Source organism: Cucurbita moschata, unplaced genomic scaffold (assembly GCF_002738365.1).
Source record: "Cucurbita moschata cultivar Rifu unplaced genomic scaffold, Cmos_1.0 Cmo_Scf00014, whole genome shotgun sequence".
NCBI lineage: Eukaryota > Viridiplantae > Streptophyta > Magnoliopsida > Cucurbitales > Cucurbitaceae > Cucurbita > Cucurbita moschata.
This window is the reverse complement of record NW_019268530.1, coordinates 516152-532436: the sequence shown is the minus strand read 5'-3', so window position 1 is coordinate 532436 and position 16285 is coordinate 516152. Positions and strand designations below refer to the sequence as shown.

The 16285-nt window shown below is 38.1% G+C and overlaps 3 protein-coding genes and 3 non-coding genes across 9 annotated transcripts; 5 read left to right on the top strand and 1 right to left on the bottom strand.

Moving 5' to 3' along the window:
* Positions 1-133: 133 nt before the first annotated feature.
* On the top strand, positions 134-207 carry TRNAR-UCG. The gene has a single exon. It is a non-coding gene; the product is annotated as a tRNA-Arg (tRNA).
* An 84-nt stretch (positions 208-291) lies between these two features.
* Positions 292-365, top strand: TRNAR-UCG. Its single transcript has one exon. It is a non-coding gene; the product is annotated as a tRNA-Arg (tRNA).
* An 83-nt stretch (positions 366-448) lies between these two features.
* Positions 449-522, top strand: TRNAR-UCG. The gene has a single exon. It is a non-coding gene; the product is annotated as a tRNA-Arg (tRNA).
* Positions 523-1225: 703 nt separating this feature from the next.
* On the bottom strand, positions 1226-3972 carry LOC111452184. 3 transcript variants are annotated; one of them, XM_023092768.1, is made up of 3 exons: positions 3880-3972; positions 1771-2842; positions 1226-1686 (listed from the first exon to the last, which is right to left on the bottom strand). In XM_023092768.1, the coding sequence occupies exons 2-3, from the start codon at positions 2745-2747 to the stop codon at positions 1533-1535; spliced, it is 1131 nt and encodes a 376-aa protein (XP_022948536.1). In that variant the 5' UTR covers positions 2748-2842; positions 3880-3972; the 3' UTR covers positions 1226-1532. The 3 variants fall into 3 exon arrangements, with proteins under 3 accessions (XP_022948536.1, XP_022948535.1, XP_022948534.1); XM_023092767.1 differs by having other exon boundaries at positions 3725-3965; XM_023092766.1 differs by having other exon boundaries at positions 1771-3965.
* A 908-nt stretch (positions 3973-4880) lies between these two features.
* LOC111452183 (nitrate regulatory gene2 protein-like) lies at positions 4881-8005 on the top strand. Of its 2 annotated transcripts, XM_023092765.1 has the most exons (5): positions 5193-5266; positions 5403-6094; positions 6156-6331; positions 6736-6959; positions 7167-8005. In XM_023092765.1, the coding sequence occupies exons 2-5, from the start codon at positions 5413-5415 to the stop codon at positions 7942-7944; spliced, it is 1860 nt and encodes a 619-aa protein (XP_022948533.1). In that variant the 5' UTR covers positions 5193-5266; positions 5403-5412; the 3' UTR covers positions 7945-8005. The 2 variants fall into 2 exon arrangements, with proteins under 2 accessions (XP_022948532.1, XP_022948533.1); XM_023092764.1 differs by having other exon boundaries at positions 4881-6094.
* Positions 8006-9661: 1656 nt separating this feature from the next.
* Positions 9662-14500, top strand: LOC111452394 (nitrate regulatory gene2 protein-like). The gene is made up of 4 exons (XM_023093095.1): positions 9662-11107; positions 11310-11485; positions 12449-12672; positions 13625-14500. Exons 1-4 carry the CDS (start codon positions 10129-10131, stop codon positions 14400-14402), a joined length of 2157 nt encoding a protein of 718 aa, XP_022948863.1. The 5' UTR covers positions 9662-10128; the 3' UTR covers positions 14403-14500.
* Positions 14501-16285: the final 1785 nt, after the last annotated feature.

The window sequence follows — 16285 nt, the reverse complement described above, 5'->3', positions numbered from 1 at the left end:
AAACACTTTCTTTTATGTTAAGAGAACCTTTCACTATTATACTATAATCATATTTAAATAAGTAAATAAAAAAAAGAATTTCATATTGGTAATAGAAAAGAGATAAAATAGTTAAACAGTTGTACAACATAAAGGCCGCATAGCGCAGTGGATTAGCGCGTTTGACTTCGGATCAAAAGGTCGTGGGTTCGACTTCCACTGTGGTCGAACTTTAATTTTTATATAATAACAGACATAAGAGAATACAAAAATAACTTACTTCAATTTTAATTGTAAAAACGTCCACATATTGACCGCATAGCGCAGTGGATTAGCGCGTTTGACTTCGGATCAAAAGGTCGTGGGTTCGACTCCCACTGTGGTCGGATTTTACATTTTATATAATTATAGACTTAGGAGCATACAAAAATAACTTGGTTTTTTTTATTGTGAAACACATCAATATATCGACCGCATAGCGCAGTGGATTAGCGCGTTTGACTTCGGATCAAAAGGTCGTGGGTTCGACTCCCACTGTGGTCGAATTTTACTTTTTATATAATTATAGACTTGAGATCATACGAAAAATAAGTTGGTTTAATTTAATTGTGAAAACATGTCAACATATACCGCATAGTATAGTGGATTAGCTATGGACTTTTGAGTACGAGGTTGTGGGTTCGACTCACACTGTGGTGGTCGTCCTTACTATTTTTCATTTTTTTTGTCCATCCATTTCCTTTCTCTTTTTTTTTCTTTTTTTTTTTAATAATGTTTACTATATAAATTTAGAAAGTTTTTAGTTCTAACTTGTATTTAATTCAGAAAATGTTAAATGAAATAAAGAAATGAAGCAATCATCTTTTCAAATGATTTAGTTACATCAACTTTTTTATGTTTTTATTTATTTGGTATCTAAACATATAAATCTCTCAAAATTAAATCCTTTTGTCTAACATAACTCCAAATTTTCGATTTTATGGTTAATAGATTTATGAATTTTAAAAAACATGAAATAAGTTAAAAGGAGTTTCAATTTTAAAATTTCAAGTAGATATATTTTAAAAATACACAAAATTTGAATGATAATAATTTATGTTGGAAAAGCAAGAGAGATGAGATAGAATCTGATTCCCCATTTACAACATATATTTATCCAATCAAGGGACTTCTCTTCCTACCATTCAAACTGAGACATCTTTGAACTTCCAAAGTCGTTCAAAAGAATCTGAGAACTTTCCAACACTTGCTTAAACAACTCTTCAAAACAATCTTTTATTCAACTTAACAAAAAAGCCTTTGAGATACAACACCAAAATGATCTCCAGGATTAACAAAGTCGGATCAAAATCTTCAATAAACAACCAAAAACTCTCATCTTTCTACTCGGTACTCGCCAACACCATGAAACCACAAAATGGCGATCATCCATGGCTGCAGACTCATTGATTTACACAGACAGCTCTTGCTAAACAGATGATCCTCCTCTTCCTCTTGTTTTGCCTCACTGAATACGTCTGTGGGAGGGTGCGAAAAGAAACTATAACTCATTGTCATAAACCAAAAGGGAGACCCATGATGAAGAGATCTTCATGGTAGCTCGACGCTGCAGAGCTATCGCTGCCATCTTCCGAACCCTTCTCGATTTTATCTTCTGTGGAAATCTCCTGAGAGCTGCATTGAGAACTGCAGAGAGCCTTGCCATCCCTGATAAAGAGGAAAATTTCACAATCAAGATAGAGTTTGGAGTTGGAGTTCAAGAGTTACACAAGTGCTGACAATCAAACAAACCTCCATAGATAAATATCATGTTCTTCTTTCAAAACTTTCCTGCACGAGTGACAGATTCGCAAACTCGCATTCCCAGCAGCTTCATAGCTCAAACCTTCTGAGCAACTTCCCAACGGAGATGATTTGATCCCAGGTTCTTCTGAATCTGTCCTACCAGAATCGACATTTTCATCCGTCTGACATTCCAAAATACAGTCACCAAAAATGCGCGTCGTCTTTGGGTTTGGACCATGAGAAATAATGCAAGTATAGTCTTCAGAAAGTTCTATTTCTCTAGCAGAAAGAGAGCCTATATGTGAATCGTTTCCAATGGTTATTGGCAAGGAACAAGACTTGATGGGCAATGACTTTTCCCCTTGAGGGCCATTGTTAATCAAAGGAAAAAATTCAGCACTTGGATCAGAAGTTTGAGTCAAGTCAACAATACCAGAGGAGGAAAAGCTGCCAGCATTATGTTCGAAGGGTTCAGATTCTAAAGCAGAAAATTCTCCAGAGGAGCTTGGAACTTTGGTTTTGGAAAGTGACGAGATTGTATAATTGCTTGGCAAAGAATAGTATTTCCAAGAAGAACCCAAAGATTTGATATAATGGCTTGACGATTTAAAGATCTTAGTTTTGATTTGTGGTCCAAAAATTACATTCTTCCTCGGGTTCGAATCGGGGGCTTCACTGGTCGGTCCACAGTCATCAACAGCAATAGAATTTATGATGCCAAGACCTATCTCACTAGAAACAAACTTATTTTGACGACCACTTTCAGATTCAGTTGATGATATGGATTTAAAACCAAATGGGTTGCTTAGATTGGAAAAAAGCCTGAAATCCAAAGGCGACGTAGGACTTCTAAGTGAATCACAGTCTACCGAACCTCTCGACCCAAACCCGGCAAAGAATCCAGGAATACTGAACAGAGAACTGCTCATATGTTTGCCCAATGAGCCAACTTGTAAGTAGGAGTCTGAAGCAGAATTAGCCATCAAATGCTCTCTATCTCTCTCTCTTTCTACAAGAACTACTCCTCTTCCATCGCCTTGTCCAGTACCATTATTGTTTATTTTTTAGGATCTGCTCGCTGCATCAAGTAACACCCAAAAAGGGATACCAATTACAATCCTCTTTGAATAATGCAGCAAATGTATCTTATTACAACAATAAGAATGATGAAAACGAAGGGAAGTGAATTACATACTCGAAACAATCAAAAATAAAGTTATAAAGTTTCATTATCCATTTTCAAACATCCTATTTTTAAGCTTCAACTTTACATAAGAACCCTATTTTGGTCCAAATTATCCATTCAACAAAAATCTAATGTAGTAAGAACTATCATAATTGGTAGCAGTAAGTTCGGAAACAGAGTTGGACTTTGATCAAACAGAACAAAGATAGATTTTTATGGAAGTCAGGAAACAACGAAGTAACGTAATCGGGACAATGGTTTTAGTATAGTAAGAACAATGATCAAATTTAAAATAAGTAATTAATACTTCAATAAAAGAAGTACGCAGCATAAAATAAAGAGTTCTGTTAATTCCATAGAAGATTCAAAATCCTGCAGAATTCCCTAATTACTCGGGCGTCTTCGCCTTACCACAAATCAATCGCAAGGGGGGGAAAAATCGAACAGTCAAAGATTTCCGAAAATGATCGATAAACTAGCACAAGATTCAAAAGCACATAGAAGAAGCCAATACAAAAACCATAAAATCAGATTAACGACAGAATTTCAAAACTAGGGCACAAACCAAATTGGTAGAAAAACTAAATTAAACCGAAAAGAAAACATAAAAAACGTCCTTCTTCATCGAAACAATCCCGAAAACCAAGACGAACTTCAAAATCAAAAGAGCATAAGAATGCAGAGAACAAAAAGGGATCAAGATCAACAGTAACGAGAAACATGAAGGATGGACCAGCAATGCAGTTATTAAAAAGGGGGAAAACAGTAGAGCACCTGGTTTTGGACGAAAACCATCGAAGGAGGAAGAAGAAGACAACGAGCTCAAAACTCAAAAAATGCATAGAAGTAATCTCATAAGAAACAGTGCCAAAGCGAAAGAATGGAGAATTTTTGCAAAAACCCTGTTGAAGATGAAGTTAAGGCTTTACTTGGAAGGTTTTATCCGCCATTTTTTGGGCTCTCGAACATATCAAAATCAGAGGAAAGCAATAAAAACCATCGCTGAGGTTTCTCTCTCTTCCTTTCTCTCTCTAGTACAGAATAACTGTATTATACGCCACTTCTTTGTATAGATGTACGTATATTCCTCGACGGGAGAGAAAATAAAAACAAGAAAAAAAAAAGGGTTTTTGTTACGTGTACACACTCCCACCGAAGATAAGATGCGCACCACAAATTAATAAACAAAAATAAACCCAATTAATTATAAATTTATGTTTTAATGTTTATATATCTTTTTCCATAAAGAAGAAAATATAGATTAAATTACATATTTTGAAATCAAACATTATATCTATCTAGTTTTAAATTTTAAAATTTAAAACTTTTTTGCAAAATTAAAAAAAATACATTAAATTAGTTTAAGATAATTCGATGATAATTAACGTTAATTAATTTTTTAAATAATCTTATCTAATAGTAAAGACAGAAGCTTAAGTGAAGATAATATATATTTTATAACTGTTGGACTGTTGCTATATCATGACTTTCTCCAACTAAAAAATTGCTTCCTTCTCAAATTAAAAAAAACATATATAAAGGAAAATGTTAATTAAAGGTCATATGATTAGGTTTAATTTAACTTTACATTTGTTGTTAATTTAAGATTGGTTATAAGTTAATGTTTTTATTTAATCAGGCAAGCACATTCTATGTGCTAATTATTATTATTATTATTATTATTATTTTAAATTTATGATAAATTAAATCCTTGTCCAGCCATGCATGTGAGAGGCCCACTCCCAATTAGCTAATATGGATAGGTTATCATAACATTCCCCTTTTTATTTTAAAAAGTCAATTTGTAAAATAAGATACTTAAAAAGGATTTTTTATTATTATTTATTTATTTTTGAAAAAAAATAAAGGCATGCCGAAAAGGAGGGAGAACCCATATACTTATAAGGCAAGTCCTTTGAAACTGAAAACAGGCGGCTCTGTAATGTAACGTTCGAACAAGGATCTTGAAAGGCTCCAACCAGCAGAATTTTCATGTCTGTCCTCAAAATCACTTCAAAATTATTTTCAAACCACTGCCGGAACCGAAATCTCAATCTTTTTTTTTTTTTTTTTTTCTGTTTGGGTTCTCAAATCCTTCATGCTCGAGTCTTGATTCCGCCATCGCTGCCGATTAGCTGAGCTTAATGGGTTGTTCTCAGTCGAAGATTGATAATGAAGAAGCGGTAGCCCGTTGTAAAGAACGGAAGATTCATATGAAGGAAGCGGTGACGACTCGAAACGCTTTCGCCGCCGCGCACTCTGCCTATTCTATGTCGCTGAAAAATATTGGAGCTGTTTTAAGTGATTATGCCCATGGTGAGGTTGAAAATCCCCAATTTGTTTATGTATCTACTCAACCTAATTCTGCCATTACTTCCGCTCCCGCCCCTAGTGAACCTTTTCCGCCGCCGCCGCCTTTGCCTCCTTCTAATTTTCCTAATTCTCTTGAAAGGGCGGCCACCATGCCTGAGATGAATGTGCACAAATCTGATCTCAAGCCAGAATCGCCGATTATTGAGGAAGAGGACAAAAATGAAAATGAAGGCTCTGTTGGTGGGTTAAGGAGGAGGAGAAGCAACAAAAGTAAAAGGGATGAAGGGAGTAGCCGAAATAGAAATTCGGAGCTAAATGACAATTTGGCCAATGCATCGCCGCAAGTGCCGCCGCCGCCACAGTCTGAGAACCGGCACATTCCACCGCCCCCACAACAAAATTCAACTTACGATTATTTCTTCTCTATGGATTTACCCGTCTCGACTTTCTCTGAAGTTGATGAGGTATACATTAACAAAGAGGAGATTGATATAAAGCCCAAGGTAGTGGACAGTGACGATATTGATGAGCAGAGAAAAAGTGTAAAGGCCGAGACAGCGGAGCCATTGCTCGAGGAGCCGGTGGAGCCGCCTCCCTCCCTGCCTGCAGAACCTGCAACTGCCGTGGCGAAGAGCTCGAAGAAGGCGAACCAAGCAGGATCTATGGGGTCCACAGAGGGAAAGAGGATGGTTAAGCCAGATTTGAATTTGTTGCAGATATTTATAGATATTGATGATCATTTTCTCAAGTCTTGTGAGAGTGCTCGTGAAGTGTCCAAGATGCTTGAGGCAACACGATTACACTATCATTCAAACTTTGCTGATAATCGAGGTATCAGTCAAGCTTGTTGTTATATCTTTTCTTGAAAAGAATATGATGTACTTTTCTTTAGGTCACATCGACCACTCTGCCAGGGTGATGCGCGTTATTACATGGAATCGATCATTTAGGGGATTGCCTAATATGGATGATGGAAAAGATGATTCCTATGCAGAAGAACAAGAAACTCATGCAACCGTGTTAGATAAACTACTAGCTTGGGAAAAGAAGCTGTATGATGAAGTGAAGGTATATGGAATACTCTTCCTCCTATCTGAATATTTAAGCATCTCTTTTAGCTCCTCATTTTCACAAACAATCTTCTGACATGATATAATTTCATCCTTTTAATTCATGAAAAACGATGGAAGTTCATACCATTAGCAAAGATGTGATGTCTTTTTACCATTTTTAGTTGTATCTGTTCTAAAAATGCTGCTTTGTGATTCACAAGCGCTCTTGACACCATCTTTATGATCCTTGGAGCCTTGAGGTCGCCATTTATGCATGTTCCTAATTGCAACCTTGTTCTCTCTAAAGTAATAGACTAGGCAGGCACTATATGTGTTGCTTTTGATGACCCTTGATCTTACTGGAATAAATTTGTGTTTCTATGATGGGACTAAAAAACTTGTGATATTACGATTGACAAGGCAGGTGAAGTTATGAAATTTGAATACCAAAAGAAGGTTGCTACATTGAATAGACTGAAGAAACGAGATTCTAATGTAGAAGCATTGGAGAAAGCAAAAGCAGCAGTAAGTCATCTGCACACTAGATATATTGTTGACATGCAATCCTTGGATTCAACTGTCTCAGAGATTAGTCGTCTACGAGACGAACAGTTATACCCAAAACTTGTTCAGCTTGTTAATGGGTGAGTTGCGTGAGGATGCACATACATATAGTTGTTCATTATATTTTATTGTCGCTTATTGTCCCTCGTTAATATAAGTAAAATGATTGTACATGATTTTGTTGGTTAACATATTTCTACTTTAGATGCACGGCTTCGTGGTATGGTAGAGTATTGTTGACATTCGTATCAAACCATTTTTATGATTCTAGTGTTGTTGTTCCACAGGATGGCGACGGTGTGGGATACGATGCGAGCTCATCATGAAATGCAATTGAAGATCGTAAGTGCATTGAGATGGATGGATCTTTCTCAATCCCCAAAAGAAACTAGTACCCATCATTACGAGCGCACGGTTCAGCTGTGTGGTGTTGTGAGAGATTGGCATTCACAGTTTGAGAAGCTTGTGCGGTGTCAAAAAGATTACATTAAAGCCTTAAACAGTTGGTTGAAACAAAATGTAGTTCCTATAGAGAGTAGTTTGAAAGAGAAGGTTTCTTCTCCACCCAGAGCTCAAAGTCCTCCAATTCATAAACTCCTCCTCGCTTGGGACGATCAACTCGAGCGACTCCCAGATGAACATCTCAAAACTGCCATATTCACCTTTGGTGGTGTGATTAGTACCATTATGCTACAGCAGGATGACGAGAGGAAATTGATGTTAAAGTGGGAGGAGACCGAGAAAGAACTCGAGCGCAAGGAGCGACATTTTAACGACTGGCATTACAAATACCAGCAACGAAGAACGCCTGATGAGTTGGACCCTGAAAAGTCTGAAGATAACACTCAGGATTCCGTAGTTACGGAGAAGTTAATCGTGGTAGAGTCATTGAAAAGGAGATTAGAAGAGGAAAAGGAAACTCATGCGAAGCAATGCCTTCATGTGAGGGAGAAATCGTTGTTAAACCTTAAGAATCAGCTGCCAGAACTCTTCAGGGCTTTGTCAGAATTCTCTTTTTCTAGTTCGGAGATGTACAAGAACTTGAGATCGGTTTGTCAAGTCTAGATTAAAGCAACAAACTTTAAACCAAATCCTATGGAATTTTTATGTTTTTCATTGGTTAGGAGACTATATATCTCCCTCCTTATGTGGGTGCTTTCTCATACAATCAACCGACAATAAATAAACTAGTTTAAGCGCATTGATATCGATAAAATCAAGATTCGACTTGGTTTAGAAAGTAAACATTTAGTCTCTAAGATTTCAAAGTTAGAATTTTGGTCATATGTTCGATAAAACTCGGATTGAGTGTGTGGAAGAGTTAGCCATGTTTCCACTTACTCTGGCTTTTAACGGTCATATATTCAATCCAATGAATGATGACCCAACTCTCTCACTGCTAAAGCATGCATGACTGCTGAATGGTCCTGTGGCTGTGTTGGCAGCCTTGGTCTTGCTGGGATGGTTGCATGGTGAGGCTGGAAAAACATATGGTAAGAAGATCCTTTAGCGAGGAAAAAAATATGAAAACTTTCTTGTTTTAGGATTTCTGATGTGTCCAAAAGAAAGAAAGAGACAGGGCGGGAGTGTGACAGTGGCAATGATGTCACTTCGACATTTCCTAAGATATTACCTATTCTCTTTGGTTTCTCAGTCACAAGCTTTTCACCTGGTTTCTGTGTTGTAATATTTCAGGTTTAACTTTCCCATCAAGCTCTGCTCCTGTTTTTGTTTCGTTCTGTTGCAGTAGTTGATGCTCCGATCGCTGCTGAGGCTGGTTATGGCTGTGGCGGTGCAACCGCTCGCCTTCTTCGTGACGTTGCTGCATTACGGTGGCCTCCTCCCTCGGAGCTTAAACTTGGAGAGATTAGTTAGACCTGATTTTCTTGACGGCGAGAACCATCTCTTCCATGTTCTTGTCAATGTGGTTCAGTGCTTTTGGTAAACTAATGCTCGAAAATGGGAAAAAAATCTCTGTTTTTTTTTTTTTTTTTAATGAACTGAAAATGTGTTCTTGATGAGCAGAAGAGGTATGTCCTCATTCCCATTTTTCTACTTGGTTCTAGTTTGTTAGTTATCGATGTTGGTTTGAAGAGCACTGTACCTACTTACTTTCTGATTCTCAAATTTAAGGAGTTTTGATTATATTTCGTACTATGGCTGATTAACACGATTGAAATTTAGAGACTTATTGTATACAAAAGTTGAAAGTTTTGACGTGAGAATCTCGTATTAGTTGGGTAGGAGAACGAAACACCATGTTATAAGGATGTAGAAACCTTTTCGTGGCAGAAACATTTTAAAGTCTTGAGGAAAACTCCAAAGGAATGGATTTGGTGGAGTCTCACATCGATTGGAGAAAGGAACAAATGCCAGCGAGGATGCTGGTTCTTGAAGGAGAGTGGATTGTGAAAATCGCACATTAGTTAAGGAGGAGAATGAAACACCACTTAATAAGGGCGGAAACCTTGAAGAATTAAATAGGTATAAAGTTTAAAAATTAAAATTTTAATTTGATTATTTTTTAATTATTTTGAAATTACATTTTTAGAAGTGCGATGTTTAGAGTCATGGTTGAGAGTGTTGTTAACATGTAAGCATTGTATTTTTTGGAAGTTCCAAAAAGTATTTCAACAAAAGCAAAAGAATATTTGTGGATCGCTTAAAGGGAAAGTGTTTGATGGAAAAGAATCTTAAAGAATTTAAACACAAAAATTAAATTAATTTGTTACTAAAAACTTTTGATGAAAGTGTTTTTTTAATGGACTTTGAATCCGCAATCACTAGACGGTGTTGAAAGGAAAAGCTTTAATGGCGATGGAAGTGATAGGCAGCCACAGACAGAGCTTCAAAATTATTCTCAAAATTTTAGTTATCCAAAAAGAAACACTAATTTACTGCAAAAATCCTTCGAAAAGCAGCATGGAGGGCCACCCATGAAAAGTTGCGTCAAATTAGCGATATGTTACCACTGCACACTCCCCATCCCACTTTTTTTCCACCGCAGAAAGCTCCCTCCGCCATTTCCTCCGGCGAGAAAGCATCTTCCCTTTTCCCCATTTTCACGGAATCTTTGCAAATCGCATCGACTTATTCTTCGTTGATTCTTCTGTAATGCACGTCCTGTTCGAGGACTGAGCGGCTTTGTTCTCTTAGATTCTTCCGGTTTTTCTAGCTAGGAGTAGTGGGTTTCATGCCCCATTTCTGATTAGTCGGTCCACCGGCGTTAGTTCTTGCGGCGGAGCTCAGATGGGTTGCTCACAATCGAAGATCGAGAACGAAGAAGCGATTGCGCGGTGTAAAGACCGGAAGATTCACATGAAAGATGCTGTTGCGGCGCGTAATGCTTTTGCGGCTGCTCATTCCGCTTATATAATGTCTTTGAAGAACACTGGAGCTTCTTTGAGCGATTACGCCCATGGGGAAGTTCAGAATCCGCAGTTGGTCAATGAAACTGCTCAATCGAACCCGAAAATTGATTCTGTTGCAGCGTCTTATGAGCCCCTTGAGCCACCGCCGCCGCCGCTTCCGAATTTCTTTTCTCCTCTTCAAAGAGCTGCTAGTATGCCGGAGATAAACATCCTCAAGTCCGATCTGAAGCCAGTTCCCATTATCGAGGAGGAGGATGAAAATGAAGTCGACAATGAGGGTTCTGTTGGTTCGTTGAGGAGGAGAAGCAAAAAAGGTAGCGGTGGAGGTGGGAGTAGCCGAATTGGAAACACAGAGCTTAATGCAGAATTGGAGGGTCCGCCGCCGCCACCGCCTACTAGTACTCCACCGCTGAAGATGAACCGGCCATTACCACCGGCGCAACTACAGAATACGACTTATGATTACTTCTTTGCTATGGACAATATGCCGGGTCCGACATTGAGCGAGGCTGAGGAGGTCAATATCAATGAGCAGGAGATTGAAGACGACCCGTTTGATAAAAGTCCTGAAAGAAGGGGAAATGATGACATAGAGGATCGAAGAGGGGGCAAAGAAGCTGAAGCAGTGGAACCACCGCCGCCGCCGCCTGTGGTGGCGGAGCCATCAGCTATAACATCTAAGAGCTTGAAGAAGGTCGGGGGTGTAGGTTCCATGGATGAGGCTAAATTTAATCTGTTGCAGATATTTGTGAAACTTGATGATCATTTTCTCAAGGCTTCTGAAAGTGCCCATGAAGTGTCCAAGATGCTTGAGGCTACACGACTGCATTATCACTCAAATTTTGCTGATGGCCGAGGTATCAGGATCCCTTGCCTTTTATTTATCTTTCAAGCATGTTGAAGTTGAAGGTTTAATAGAATATTTGATCTTTTTCTCTGTTTGAATCTTTGATTAGCTTGGGGTGAAGAATGCTCGACCTTTGATCTACTGTTTTACCTAAATCTGTTTATTGTTCTTATTCCTGATGAACTCGATTTGGTTTGTTGTGTTCTTATCAGGGCACATTGATCACTCTGCCAGAGTGATGCGTGTTATTACATGGAACAAGTCCTTCAGAGGAATTTCTGATATGGATAATGGAAAAGATGAACTTTATGCAGATGATCAAGAAACTCATGCCACTGTGCTAGATAAACTCCTGGCTTGGGAAAAGAAGTTATATGATGAAGTGAAGGTATATTTCTAGTGTGATCTTTCTATTATTGTTCCTATGTTTATGCCGATTTTCCTTCAAAGAAAGTAATAGTGTGAGATCCCACGTAGGTTGGGGAGGAGAGCGAAACATTCTTATTTATAAGGGTGTGGAAACCTCTCCCTAACATATGCGTTTTAAAAATTTTGAGAGAAAGCCTGAAAGGGAGAACCCAAAGAGGATAATATCTGCGTGCAGTGGGATTTGGCGGTTACAAATGGTAACAAAGCCAGACATCAGGCAATGTGCCAACAAGGACGTTGGGCCCCAAAGGGGGTGGACATTGTGCAGTGTGCCAGCGAAGATGCTGGACCTGAAGGGAGGTAGATTGTGAGATCTCACATCGGTTGGAGAGGAGAACGAACCCCAAAGGGGGTGGACATTGTGCGGTGTGCCAGCTAGAATGCTGGGCCTGAAGGGAGGTAAATTGTGAGATCCCACATTGGTTGGAGAGGAGAACGAAGCATTCTTTATTGAGGGTATGGATGACGCTTGGCCCTGAAGTTGGGTCTTGAAGGGGGTGAATTGTGAGATCCCACATCGGCTCGCTGGGCCCTGAAGAGGGGTGGATTGGATGGGGAGGAGAACGAAACATTCTTTATAAGGGTGTGGAAACCTCCCTGGTGGATTGTGAGGTCCCACATTGATTGGGGAGGAGAACGAAACATTCTTTACAAGAGTGTGGAAACCTCCTTAAAAGGGGTGGATTGTGAGGTCCGTAACAAAGATGTTTTAAAAATCTTGAAGGGAGGTCCGAAAGGGAAAACCCAAATAGGACAATATCTGATAGCGGTGGATTTGGGAGGTCACAAATAAGCTATACAAATTGTGATATTGATCCCACTTAACCTATACATGGAGATTGCTTTCATTTGTGTCTATAATGGAACTCATCTTCATTGTGGTTCTAAACATGTCTTTTCTTTTGTGATTATTATTCAACAGGCAGGTGAAATTATGAAATTCGAATACCAAAGGAAGGTTGCTGCACTGAACAGGCTAAAGAATCGAAGTTCTAATTCAGAATCATTGGAGAAAGCAAAAGCAGCCGTGAGTCACTTGCATACAAGATACATCGTTGACATGCAATCCTTGGATTCAACTGTCTCGGAGATTAATCGTTTGCGAGACCAACAGTTATACCCAAAACTCGTTCAACTTGTTCATGGGTAAGTTCTATATGATACTAAATGAATAGATTCGAGTTAGTCTAAAGTCTGCAATTTGCAAAGTTTACTAATTTCTGACACAACACTCGCATGAGTCAGTCTCTGAAAAGTATGGAATTTGGCTCCATCCGTGAGACCCATTGCCCGAGCCTTGGCAGGCATGCCTGCCAATCTCTGATTGTTTTAAGTACACCATTGCTGCCCAATGTTTGCGCCCTTCTCATTTTTCTCATCTGAGTATGTTCAGCTTGAACTTTATAATTGATTATAGTATCAGAAGTGGTAGAGGAGTGCTGATATAGATATTGTAGCATTGTTAAAGAGTGAGGATTATACTAATGGAATACTTAGAGAGGTTTTGATCTATGAAGAAAATGGTTCTGAAATCCCACTCGGTCGTGGAGGAGAACGAAGTATTCTTTATAAGGGTGTGGAAATATCTCCCTTCCTAGGAGACATGTTTTAAAAACCTTGTGGGGAAGCCCAAAAAGGAAAACCCAACTAGGACACTGTCTGTTAGCGATGGACTTGGGCCGTTACAAATGGTATCAAAGTCAAACACTGGGCGATGTATCGGTGAGGAAGCTGAGCCCTGAAGGGGGTGAACACGAGGCGATGTGCTAGCAAGGATGTTGGGCCCCAAAAGGGGGTGGATTGAGAGTCCCACATCGATTGGAAGAGAGAACGAGTGTCAGTGAGGACACTAGACCTTGAACGGGGTGGATTGAGAGATCCTGCATCGGTTGAGGAAGAGAACAAAACATTTTTTATAAGGGTGTGGAAACTTCTCCCTACTAGACACGTTTTAAAGACCTCGAGGGAAAGTCCAAAGAGGACAATATTATCAGAGATGGTTGTTAGTCCATAGGTGCATTCAAAGTAGATTTTGGTTAGCTTGATAGATGAGAAGGCTTATATGTTAGCACTACAAATAATTTTTGATATACTGCAGGATGACATTGATGTGGGAGTCGATGAGAATTCAGCATGAAGATCAACTGAAGATTGTAAGCGCATTGAGATATCTGGATCTCTCTCAATCTCCAAAAGAAACTAGTCTGCATCACCACGAGCACACGGTACAGCTCTGCAACATCGTGAGAGAGTGGCATTTGCAGTTTGAGAAGCTCGTGGTGCGTCAAAAAGATTACATAAAAGCATTAAGCAGTTGGTTGAAACTAAATCTAGTTCCGATTGAGAGTAGCTTGAAAGAGAAGGTTTCTTCTCCACCAAGAGCTCAAAATCCCCCCATTCAGAGACTTCTCATTGCTTGGCACGACCAACTCGAAAAACTCCCAGACGAACATCTTCGAACTGCTATATCCAGCTTCAGTGCTGTGATAAATACTATTACATTGCAGCAGGAAGAAGAGATGAAGCTCAAGACGAGATGCGACGAGACTGAGAAGGAGCTCGAGCGCAAGCAGAGGCAATTTAATGACTGGCATTACAAATACCAGCAACGAAGAATGCCCAGCGAGTTGGACCCCGAGAGGTCGGAAGAAAACGCGCAGGACGCCGCAGTTACAGAGAAGCTGGTGGTTGTAGAGTTGTTGAAGAAGAAATTGGAGGAGGAAAAGGAAAGTCATGCAAAGCAATGCCTTCATGTGAGAGAGAAATCACTGGTGAGTCTCAAGAATCAGCTGCCGGAGCTGTTCAGGGCATTGTCGGAATTTTCTTACGCCGCCTCCGAGATGTACAAGAACTTGAGCTCGATCTCTCAGGTCTAAGATTTGAAGCATTAGCCCAGCAAGAACATGTGAAAAGCCTTGAAGAAGTATTGTACGAAACCTTGTTTGTTATAAATAGTTATTATGGATTGACAAAATCTTCATTATAAAAAAAAAAAAAAAAAGGACACGTGGACTCATAATAGAATTGAATGATAAATAAAATAATTTTGAAATTAACATATTAAATTATTTCTAAAAACTAAAAGTGTATTTAAAAATTTCCATTTTGTGAATATAAATATAAGAAACGTTGAAATCCCTGTATTTTCAGTTGAAAGACTGGCACGATGAATTTGAGTTGCTTAAGGGGCGGCGGCGGCGGGATTGGGTACGTGGAAAGAGGGTACTACTCGGCGGTGACAGTGGCGGTTTTGGAGAAGACGACGGCGAGGTGGAGAGTGGTGTGGCGGAGGCTGAAGAAGGAGAAGAAGAGAATGTTCAGGTGCGGTATGAGTGGGGCTCGTGAGGTGCACGTGCCGTATAATCCAAAGACGTATTTGCAGAACTTCGATGATGGGTCTGTGATGATGGTCGGCGACGATGATCCTGACGCGATTAGTCGATCTTTCTCCGCTCGTTTCGCCATTTCCTCCGCCATTTTGCGAAGGCCGCCGCCTGAGTTTGTGGTTCTGAAACTGACAGCATAGTGACTCTGTTCTTCAACCCATCTTTAAAAATTAACTACATGCAAATTAATTTGCATAAATATGTATTATATTGCGTTTAAATTTTGTTCTAAGATTATGAAATTTGAATAATCTATTTATTACTCATTTTTTGTGAGTTTGAATGTTTTGTTAGCTGGTTTTAATAATTTATTAAGCTTAATATTTATCCAAATTTAGATTTAGATTTAATAGAATTAAAACTTTAATATTAACCTCCTCACTCACTAACCACGAAAGTCGAGCACAATAAATGGATTAGACGCCTATCATTATTTTAAGATTGGAAATTGGGATTAAAATAAAATGTATAAATAAATAAATGCTTTAATGAAATAAAATTTGAGAATTACATGCTACCTAATGATAATTAATACGCATATATTTCTATATTATTATTTAATTTTGTAGGAAACATGAGAATTTTATTTTCGTTCGATTGTTTTTTTTTTTTTAATTTAAAATTTGATTTTCTTGAAATTTAAAAGTCAAATATTAAAAGTAGCGAGTGGAAAATTTCCAAGTCTACCCCTTGCGTTGCCATTCCCTATGATACAGTGGAATCATGTAGGAAAGAACACGTATCTTGACTATTACTAATCATCAAATCATCTCATCCACATAATAAATAAATATATATATATTAAACTTTTATTTCCTTTGAAAAAAATTTAAAACATATTAAAATTAACAAATTGATCCATAAATTTTTATTTTTATATTTTGGTCATTTTTAATATATATTTTTAAATTAACGAATTCATTAAAAATAAAGTTTTTTTTTTTTAATTATAGGATATTAAACTTGTGTTCAATAAAAATCTATTAAAAAAATTAAAAGTAATTTAATTTATAATTTAGCAAAAAATTGTTTTTATCATCATAAATGGGTAGTCAGCTAGTTTGGGATGGCAGTTTGACAAAGGAAGAAGGGCTGCAATTGCAGCCTTTGATTTTTCCTTACGGGGCCATTCGCCATTATTATTCCATTTGAAAACGACAATTTACATAAAATAACATATATTAGGTTTCAAACACAATAAAACAAATGAAAAAGAAAAACAAACCCTTATTTTTTAAATTATTGTTAAATTAATATTTCACTTCTCATAATTAAATTACAAAGATTCACATGTAATTAATGAGATCCCAACTATCAACTATAAAATCAGAAGAGAATTAAAAAAAAAAAAAAAAAAAAAAAAAAAAAAAAAA